The sequence below is a fragment of the Pogona vitticeps genome, chromosome 1 (assembly GCF_051106095.1).
Source record: "Pogona vitticeps strain Pit_001003342236 chromosome 1, PviZW2.1, whole genome shotgun sequence".
NCBI classification, from domain to species: Eukaryota; Metazoa; Chordata; class Lepidosauria; order Squamata; family Agamidae; genus Pogona; species Pogona vitticeps.
In genome coordinates, this window is record NC_135783.1 from 332807246 (window position 1) to 332818430 (window position 11185).

The 11185-nt window shown below is 39.6% G+C and overlaps 1 protein-coding gene across 9 annotated transcripts in view; it reads left to right on the top strand.

Moving 5' to 3' along the window:
• Window positions 1-10633, top strand: part of PPP4R4 (protein phosphatase 4 regulatory subunit 4) — a 116369-nt gene extending 105736 nt beyond the window's left edge. The window contains exons 21-25 of one of the 9 annotated variants that reach the window (XR_012082650.2): window positions 835-911; window positions 1706-1799; window positions 3312-3379; window positions 3618-3768; window positions 9553-10633. Coding sequence is in view for 6 of the 9 variants with exons in the window: in XM_020814423.3 (XP_020670082.3) it covers window positions 831-911; window positions 1706-1799; window positions 3312-3379; window positions 3618-3768; window positions 9557-9707 (545 nt within the window). In the remaining 3 variants the exon portion in view is untranslated. Of the gene's footprint in view, window positions 1-830; window positions 912-1705; window positions 1800-3311; window positions 3380-3617; window positions 3769-9552 lie in introns of all 9 variants that reach the window. The other 8 variants (XR_013540805.1, XR_013540806.1, XM_020814427.3 and 5 more) reach the window with 8 other exon arrangements.
• Window positions 10634-11185: the final 552 nt, after the last annotated feature.

An 11185-nucleotide genomic window follows, 5' to 3' on the forward strand; every position in this document is an offset into this window, starting at 1 on the left:
TGCGATGGATTAGATAGGAAAATATCGCTTTGCGATGATCGGTACCCTGTTTCGCATAGCGATGATTTTCCAACAGCTGATTGGCGGTTCAAAAATGGCCACTGGGTAAATAAAATGGCCACCCACTGTGTTTTTGCCCGGATTCCTTGGTTACCAGGCAGCGAAAATGGCCACTGTATGGAGGATTTTCGCTTAAAGGTGAGTTTTTTGCCCATAAACGGGTTTTAATGCATTCCTATGGGCTTTTTATTTCCGCATAGTGACGAAATCACTTTGCAGCGCTGCATGGATTATCGTTGCTATGTGGGGCACCACTGTAGTTTGGGGAAAGATGTTGGAATGGATCAGAATGGGGTGGAGGCATGAGACTGGTTCTCTCTTATTTGGAAACCATGGTTTGCCAGGAAGGAGTCTTTCACTTTTCTAGTAATCACCCCAGGACAATTGTAAAGTCAAAGCCACGTATGGCTAAGTGTTTCAAAGTGTCAGCTACTGTATAATGAATGGAAAGATATAATGTGAGATAGCTGCCCCGTAAAAATCTCATATCTTAGAAATCTGAAAACAAAGGTGGTTTATGGTTCTGCAATCTCTTTAGGCAAGCACGTACATATGTATCCTGTTTCTGCTGTGTTGAAAGCATGGCACTGATGTGTTAATGAGATATGTGACAGCTTTAGTCCAGGATAACATATTATCTTATTTGATAAATTTCAGTATATTATAGTGATAAATAGCTTACATTCAAGAGGACTGTCACTAGTTTTCTTCACTTCTTGATTTGCTCCAGTTAATCTTGAGCTCAGTACTTAAAATAACCTTTGTTTTAGGTAGAGACAGTAAAACATCATCAACTTTGGCTAAAAGTATACCAATGTCTGTTTCGGGAAATCCTTCAGGTACCTCATCAAGTAAGAAACAAATATCTTTTTTATTAAAGAAAAACCCTTGTTTATACCACAGTGAACATAAGAAAACAGAGGAAGAAAAACATCAAGATAGGTAGTCATGTGATAACTGTGAAAGATATTCTAGGTATAACTAGGTTCCAAACTCCCGCCCGCCCAATGCTAGTGATTAATAGGCAGCCCAAAATATTCCAATTCCCATGTATATCTTTCATGCTCCCTGGCTGAAGAAAGTTTGCTTGTTATCTCACTGTTGATAGTTCTGTGAATATTTCCCTCATGGAAATCAGCATTCCATCCCTATGCAGTTTTGGCCCTCAGCCTGCTCTCAAGGGTTAAGCTCCAAGCAGTTGTACCTATGAATTTTGCTTCTTGGATCTCTTTACCTTCCTCTCTATTGCTGAAATGTTTGTGCTTTCTCACTATGCACCTGACACCAGTGGTCCAAATAAATTCATTTGAATCATTAGCAGGCCCTGTAAATTATGGAACTGGTATCAGTATACAGTAAGTGGTTAACCCATTAAGTTATAGTTGATCTCTATACTAAGTGGTGAAAATATGTTGCCAGAACTCGCTCATGCTTCTCCAGACCACCATTGCAGTTGTTCCTTCCCACTAGTATTAATCTTTTCATCACTGTGACCAAATCCGCAGACTACATCGCTACAGTATTTTCAGCCAATTGCGATGAGGAAGAGAACATGGAATCTTATTGTTATAATAAAAGACATAAGAAATATGCAATGCAGATTTACTTCCTATCATCATTAATGTTCATATTATTCTACTCTTAGGCAAAGAAGTTAAAAAGTCTAAATTGGTTCGAAGCCAGTCTTTCAGTAGTCAAGCCTTGCATTCAAAGTATGGTAACATAGACAAGTGTCCGAGGTATGTAATATTTAGTTTTACCATCTGTCTGTGACAGAGATGGTGCTCCTGTAAACAGATTTTGTCTGTTCCCTGTTGATATTTGTTTCATTATCTAGTTGTGCAGGAACAGAACCATGATATTTTTTCATCGTTTCTATAGAAATGAAGGAGAAAGATGCAATAAATAAGTCAGTTTAAAGTAAACTCAAGATCCAGTGTGGTTTGAGAGCTAGTGTGGTGTAAAGTGACAGATTATAATGCAGGATACATGGGTTAAAATCCTCAGACAGCCATGGAATCTCATGAGTGCATTGTGACTGGAGATTTCAGCAGCATACTTTAACTTGGGAATTTTATATGGAACACAATTGTGTTCCAGATTGACCTGAGGGTATCCACCAACCCCATATTTTATATCCAGAAAACAAGTGGCAAGTCTAAATTTTTGAGTGAAAACACAGGATCCTGTGACTGAAAGTACTGCACAGCATTTATTTGATAAACTGGAAGAAGATTTTGTGACACATTTAATTTGCTTCAACAGACCCTCTAAGGAAGGTTTTGAATCAAAAAACTGCCCTTTCATTGACCTTAGAAGTCCTGCCTTGTTAATAAAATAAAGACGCAAGTTAAAAAGAAATCTGATATCTTAAATCAGAATAACATGTCATGTATTATATTACACAGAAAGCATTAGCTGTCCATGAAAATCTAGCATTAGCAATTTCACAAATGGATCTCCTTCCTACTAAAAAATATTAGACACCACCTTGGATTACACCATTCATTTCATTACATCCACATTGGGATCTCTTCTTAAGGCCAAGTCTCAAATTTGTAGACAATCAGACCTTGTCCCTTGTCCCGTTGCCCTAAGAAGTGTCTTTGGTTGGGATCTGGGATGTGGCTTTCTCTGTGGTCTTACCTGTTCTGTAAAAATCTTTAACCCAAAGTTGGCTCCCTTATTAAGGGCACTTGAGAGGCAATTAATGCTCTTCTGTACCATTGCACCGTCATTTAGCTGAGTTTCTCTGGCCCCATTTTTCCTCATTAGAAAAATGTACATTATTTTATTTTATTTTATTTTATTCTGTTCTTAATTATTTTCTTTGGTGTGTCTTCCCTGTTGTGTTTTAAGCTGCCCTGAAGTTCTTTGGAGAGAAAGACAGGTGTTTTTTTAAAAAAAACAACTAGTAAATAATGCCCTTCTGCTAGCCTTTTTTGTCATGCGTCCACCAGGCAATTTTTGTGCAGAGGGAAAGAAACAGTAATAGAAATTGTGGACGGTCCATGGTGAAAATTTAGAAATGGTGCTCGGAACGATTCATTTTACAGATTATGACATCAGTAGTGTAGTAGGCCTTAAACTTCAAAATGGAATCATGCTGGTTATTTTCCACAGAGGTGGGATAATTCATTTTAGTTGAGCCTTTTTTTGAACTGAGATGAACTGGGGGTATGGGGAAAGTTTCCCTTTATTAAATAGGGTTATGCCTAAAAATATCATTACTGATTTTTATATCCTTTCAGCAAAAGTTCTTCAACAGGATATACTTCTGTATCAGGAGTAGGAAAGAGTTCTATGTACTCATTTACAGGTAAGTAGTTTAGTTACTTTTGAAATATATTTTTGTCACAGTTCTTCTGGTGGCTTTCTACTGGGCCCCAAAACATTAAGGGCCTTTTTTCCTTAGTTCTGTTGTAGCTGCATGAGATACATAAGCACACCTACAGTGCTATCTGTGAACAGCCCATACACTGAAATATCAAATGTACAGCTTTCTTAATAATACTAGCATGCATCTGTTTTCTGACTAAGCTTTACTCATCTTTCAGATGATTCCTTCCGCACTCGTTCTAGCAATTCCAGTGGGGCTGCCACCTTTTCCTCTACTTCCACTTTGCCCTCTTCATCTCGGCATATGAATAACTCAGTTGATCAGAAGAGCAATGGGAGTAAAGAAAGCCATTCACGGAAGGTTAGCTTGTAAGTGATCAAGTTAAGTTAGGGGAAAATTTAAAGCTATGTAGTTTATAAACCAAGAAGTTAATTTTGCATTCTTAACTTTTTGATTTGTTTAATAATGAATGAACCAAAGGAATACTGTCAGCATTGACATTTCCAGAGTGTGTGTGTGTGTGTGGAGAGAGAGAGAGAGAGAGAGAGAGTGAGTGAGTAAAATAATTATGTACAATCATTTTGTTAATCACAATTGCATGATCAGGCTAAAGTGAAACAGGTAGACATGGATTCACAATTGTTGCTCTGTCAGTTTGGAACAGAATCTTCATTATTTCAAAATTTTTCATTGTGGAATTTGTACATTTTAATCTTATACAGACATTATAGAATCCAGTGTTGTCAACAAATTTAGAAGTGAGTACCTAGCCCTGCTCCCATCATCCTTTTCTTCACATGGGCAATGATGAGTCTGAAGAGGAGAGATTCCTACTCACATGTAGGTTGTACACGAAAGCAAGCTCTGGAAAATCTAGATTCTTGCTCACATTGAGAGCCTATGTGCAAGCAGGAATTTCCCTTCAAACTTGGCTTTGAAAGCTTGAAGAAGGTGGTGGTGGAGGAGATGGGTCTAGAGCTAAGTATTTTGATAATGCCAGATTCTGTAATGTCTAAATAGGGCTACTTTGTTGATTGGGAGGTGAGCTTCCATATAACAAGAATAATGGGCTTTTTCTGGGTACAAAAGTTAGAATGTTGACTGGCAGGTCAACATGAGTGCTAGAATGAGGTGTGTACTGAAAGTTCCAAGATTGTAGAGACATGCTATGTAGAGAGAAAGAGCTGGCTGGCTGGATAGCTTAGAGAGTAGGGTATGAGGTTAGGAATTCAATTCCCCACAATGCTTTCTGGAAGACGAACTAGCCTGTGTCTCATTGGGCAATTTGCACAGTCCCTAAGTGTCCCCAGAAGAAAGGGGAATGATAAACCACTACTGAGTTCTGGTTACCTAGAAAATCCTGGATAGGGTCACCTTAAGTCTGAACTGACTTGACAGCACATAATTAATTATAGATAGGAAAGAGAGCTCTACACTACTAAGTGGAATTTCCTCTTTCTAGCCAAACCGCAGGAATGGTAATCTTATGATTGAGGAAGGGACATCTTAACAAAATTTGTAGTACATTCAGGTTTCTTATAGGAACGTTGATACATATGTGTACTTTAGCTACACTGCATGCAGCTGCATCTAAATAAACTGTTATATTTAGTGAATGCTGTGGAATCAAGGACCAGAGAATTATGGGATTTTAAAATCTTATATCTCCTTTAATCTGGATTTTCTGGTTATATATAAATTTCACTTGGAAATCAGCGTACAGTGGTGCCTCGCATAATGAGCGCACTGTTTAATGACGAATTTGCATAGCAACCCCTCTTTTGGGATCGCTAATGCAATCGCATACCGATGGTTCCAATGGGCAAAACTCGCATTGCGATGATCGGTAAGCGTTTCACTTACCAGTCTTTGCATTGCGATGTCGGGGAATCAGCTGTTCGGCGGTTCCAAAATGGCCGCCGGAACACCCAAAATGGCCGCCCGCATTGTTTTCGTGCCCTGCCTTCGCTTACCGAGGGCGCGAAAATGGCGGCGCTATGGGGAAACTTCGCACAACTGTGAGTTTTAGAGCCATAGGAACGCAATAAACTAAGTTTAATGCGTTTCTGGGCGTTTTCTGTTCCGTATAGCGATGTTTCCCCATAGCGATGGTTAATCCGGAACGGATTAACCTCGCTATGCGGGGCACCACTGTACTAGTATTGCACTTCAGAGTATGTTTTACTGCTGCTCAGTTCATTGCAGTGAGAATCCCCAGATATCTGAATTAGACCTCAGTTCCTGTAGATCAATAAATTTCATTTATAGTATATTGTAGAATATGGAAGGAGTTCATCCAGTAAATGCTGAAACCAAACTTATGCTAGCAAATACACAGAGTTGAATGAGTCATCCTAGAATAGACAGCATATGTGAATCATAAACACTAGGAATAACAAAAGAAACTGTTCTGCTACTATTATGCTGTTATGCTGGGTTTGGTTTTATTATCCTTGTGTGTGTCTGCTCATTGTGGAGAGCTTTAGAAATTTTCTTTCAACATAATAGCTTATGCTTACCCTCCTACATAGCAACATATTCAAATATGTATCTAGAACGGAATCAGGTGTCCTTGCTTTGTAAAATGAATCACTGAAATGTGGGTTGGGGTGAGAACATGTGTAATAATTTACCACATGGGCATACAATATTGAAGTACATAGCAACATTCTAATTAATTCCAGGAAACGAATATCATTTCCCAGAAGGTATGTATCTTTAAGTAGAATTCAGAACAGATGTTCACATGTAAGTGATCGATAATGTTGCTTTTCATATAATACCCCTGAGATACATATTGTTCAGCATATGCTAAGCACAATGGGATTGGGTTATGCTTGATTTCTTGGTATAAGGAAAATGGTTTTCTTCATACCACATCTTCCACTCAATTAATAGAAGGATGATATGGCCAAAGGCACAATTAAAACAGAAACAACCCCCTTGCAATCTTGTAATTCCAGAGTACCCAGCCAAATAACTTGAATTACACTACTTATAATTACACTACAATGTAAGAGTAGACTGTATATGTAAAATGTTGGAGGCATGTTGGTATAAAGTGGTGGTGGTAAGAGACAGATATAAAAAGAGAATAAAAATAATTGGTGAACACATAAACATAACAAGCTGATTTTGACACCTAAGGGCCTGAACATGTCCATGTGGATCGTCAACTTAAAAAAACCCTCTTCCTCACCAGTGCCATGTCACAAAAATGGCTTCTTCTTTAAGCCTCTTCAATTTCAAAAGCATTTTGACTCATGATTAGACATGGGGACGAATAAAAAAAGCAAATTGTGATATTTGTGAAATACTTGTGACTAGATATTCATCCCTTTGTATCCAGAGACCCTGATGAATACAAAGGGACAAATATTTACCCATTTTTATTTGACGCTTTGCGCAGGCTGGCTGCAGAATGGAAATGGGGTTTGCTTTCCGGCAGCCAGCCTGCTTGTCAGTGTCCCAACAATCAGCTGATCAGTGGGACATTGACAAGGAGGCTGGCTGCTGGCAGGCAAACCCTGGGTTTCCATTCCACAGCCAGCCTGCTTGTCAATGTCCCTACAATCAGCTGATTGTGGGATCACTGAAAAGCAGGCAGGAATGCAAACCCCAGGCTCAGTTCCCACAGTCAACCTGCTTGTCAATGACATCATTGACAAGCAGGCTGGCTCCCAGAAGACAAACCCCAGATTCAGTTCCTGCAGCCAACCTGCTTGTCATTGTGGGACATTGAAAAGCAGGCTGGCTGTGGGGACAGAAAACAGTTCTGCTCCCTATCCAGCTTGCTTGTTAATGTCCCACCGATCATCTGTTCAGCAGAACACTGTGTTTTAACAGCATATCGAGGAATATTTCCTGATTCAATGCTAAAATTTGGTGCTTTGTCACATCATCTATTCGTCAACTTTGATGAATGACAAATCCTGACAAAGCATCAATTTTTTTTCCGATTTGTCCCCATCTCTACTCATGATATAACAGCTGTTGTTCAGGAAACAGTCCTCTCAGACATGCAGAACTAGATTTGCAATTACTTGGACCCTAGTCAAAGAGTTTAGAAAAATAAGTCCTTGAGGGCTGCCAAGATGTCAGCCTTCATGTTACAGGAGCAAAAACAGTAGTCCGTGGAGTACTTGAAATGGTTAACCAGATGACAGCAAGCGGAAAAGACCTTGCCTTGGTAAAGACAAGATCTTTCTTAGTCATTTCACTGCCATGCCATAGTTTTTCACAGTGGACTATGAGCTGAGTTCAGTCTTATTTGACAGATTTTTCATGGCTAGTGTTCTAAACAGAATGGCACTCCTTTGGAACAAAGTATGTTACCAGAGCCATAGACTGACCAGCAGTGCAGTCAGACTCAAAGAAGTGCTAGATGTAGTGTGTTTGTACAGAAGCCTTTTGTGCTAGCACAATCCTCTTATGCTGCCCAGCCTTGCTGGGACAACCTCTGTGCTCTATGAGATCATCTGGCAGAAGAACCAAGCAAGGGTAGAGAAGGGGATCCAGCTCCAAACCCCTCTGAGCTCAGTCACCATCATTATAATGATACCAAGTTAGGGTCAAGGCAGCATGATGTCATTAAGTTAGGCCAGAGTCAAGGCAGTTGTAATTAATTTCCAACATCCCTAAGCTCGCCAGAGATTTGAATCAACCTAGGGTCAGCTGGCATCATGTCAGTTCAGTCAGGTCTCAGCGATTTTGGCTTGTTAGGATTGAGCCCTCAGTCACACATGAAGGTAAAGGTTCCCCTTGACAATTTGTCCAGTTGTGTCCAACTCTAGGGGGTGGTGCTCATCTCCATTTCCAACCCATAGAGCTAGTGTTTGTCTGAAGACAATGTTCCGTGGTCACGTGGCCAGCACGACTAGACACGGAGCGCTGTTACTTTCCTATCAGAGTGGTACCTATTTATCTACTTGCATTTGCATGCTTTTGAACTGCTAGGTTGGCAGGAGCTGGGACTAGTGACGGGAGCTCCATTCTGTCGCGTGGATTCGATGTTATGACTCTTCTGACCTTGCAGCACAGAGGCTTCTGTGGTTTAACCTGCAGTGCCACCATGTCCCTCTCAGTCACACATGAACCTGAACTGAATTCTAAAGTGGTTCCTTGAGGTCTGGGTCAGAGACAGTAATATGCTATTCCTGTGTCTTATTGGGACACGGTTGGATGCTCAGGGCACAATCCTTAACTCCTTAACAAAAGATGCCACACACAGTTATTGAAAAGGTGGATAAATAAATGGCCATGGCTCTAGTGGTTACAGCAGACGTTAGCATTGACTTTGCATACATAAGAAACTGTATAACAACTCCAGACAACCTGTTGCCAACTGATGTATCCCTAACCCTCTGGCTAAGTATCCTGTGGAATAACAGTATATAGGATACCCAGTTCAGGCACAAAACCATCAAGTGGGATCTGCTGCCATCTGTCGTGGAGACCAGAGCACCCTCCTCCCAAGCTAGCCTTCACCCCAAGATCCCTCACAGGATCCCTGACCCCTATTTTCCCAATCTGAATCTGTTCCTATGTTCAAAGCTGAGACAAAGCAAGTGATCTCAGGAGTATTCAGAGGTATAAATATACAGCATAAGACAGAATGTATCTGCCCAAATTCTCACTTTATGTGGCTGCCTGCCAAACGGTGCTTTTGAAGAACGGGTGAATGAAGACAAAGCAAAGATTCAGCTGGAGAGGGGCAGGGAGGCTCATAAATATCTCCCTAGCAGACCTAAGTGGAAACCTGACCTCTGAGGTCCACCTGCAGGGAGTCCCACTCTCCAAGTAGCCCAGTCCCAGGTTGGCTACAGGCCAAGGCAACATTGACATGGTCACAGTGGATGCTGGGAAACACCTGGTCATGAGGAGAAGATAGCACTTCATGGCACTTTTATGTCCTTCCTGCCGAGTGATAAACAGGGCTCTCACTTATTAAGAATAACAAGAGATGAGAAATACTTGGGGTATGTTACTTAGAAGCAGGATGTTTAGGATTTCCAAGACCCTGTGAAACTCTCACTGTGTACTGCATGAAGATTTTTGTTTTCTCTGTGAAAATGCAGTGGCTTTTATCAATTATGTTTAGTTCTGTTCCAGTCTTAACAGAATATGATTACATTCTTTTTCTTTATTTAAAGAAAGAACAGGAAGTCAAACTCATAGAGATGGTGAAGGAAAGGAGGCACACCAAAGACCGCCGGGGGCAACATGGCTGAAGACTTGGGAGAAGCTTGAGTACAACCTTGAATGTATGGACCGAAGAGGAGAGACTAACTGCATCTTATCATGTTAACATCTTCTGTCAGTTAAATAAACTCCTATGTTGTAAAATATCTTCATAGAAATAATGTAATATGTGCAGAATTCCAATGTCATAAGTGAAGTGTTTAATTCAGTGTTATTTTAGCTCTGTGCTTAAAACTGTTGCAGCTAAAGAGACAGGGTTCCTTTCCCCTACCTTGCCCTTTCTCAATTATGCCTTTTAACAGTTCAGGTTTTTTGATTTGGAATACAAGTGCCCTCTACTTTAAAATATACCTATTTATGAGCTTAGGGGCTCCTAATATGCCTTTGCTATGGACCTAGGACCATATTTATGAAGCTGCTCTGCATATAGGATTAACTGAACATATGACACTTTCTCTCTCTCAAAAAAGCTTTTAAATATCAAAGAAGCTTTAAGAGAGCCTGGAAGCATGGACAAAGAAACATGAAGTATAATGATCTAAAATCCAGTTGTGCTGTAATTTTAAATAAGATTGCTTATCTGGTGTATAAAAATCCCAAGTGGATTTTGTTCCACCTTTTAATAAGAATACCTCCAAAAAGCATATAAATGATTTCATCAGTTTCATATCACAATTTTGTTGTATAAATACTTTGTTTTAACTTCTAGTATTTCAGGTTGCAGCTTCTCTTTATCCAACACTTTAGAAATGATGATTCTAGTTTTTAATTAGTTGTTATTTCAAGTTATCATGCTTTTAGCTACATCCAGAGCATTTTGTTTATATTCATGCTAATGTTTCTATCAAAATTTGCCTGCAACATGCAGTTCTATTTAAAAAGTTCTATTTATGCCAATACTTGAGAGACTGTATGAAGCTATTGTCAGCTTCTCTATTTCACAAATGCAATCAGCAAAACTATATTGATATCAGAAATCTGTTTTTTAAGATTTATTGGTGTATGATAAAGATGATCTAATTTGTGAATGAATATGTGTGTGGTTAATTTTTACAATGTGAAATAATGAATGCTTTGCGCACAATAAAACGTAGGACATTGAAGTACTTGCATGTGTTGGGTGGGAGAGATCTAATCTTTGCAAATTTTAATTTTAATTGAAATATAAAGGCATAGGAAGACTAATCTTATATTTAATACAGCAGCAGCTGCTTTGTAAGAACTAACCCCAATGTAGCATAACTGATAATTCTGTGGTGTATGTAATATATCAGGTAAAATCTAAAGAAACAAGACAAGACATATGGCACCGTAAAGACTAACTATAGTGGTTGTTGTGGGTTTTTCAGGCTCTTTGGCCGTGTTCTGAAGGTGGTTGTTCCTAACGTTTTGCCAGTCTCTCTGGCCGGCATCTTCAGAGGGCAGCACTCTGTGTTGGCATCTTCAGAGGACATACACTAACTATAATATTTCATGTGAGCTTTTGTGAACACATGCACTTTGTCAGACATATGGAAACAGAATGAAAAGTTGAATGAAATATCAGTTCACAATTGGACAGGCAATGCCATGAACTGTGATGAA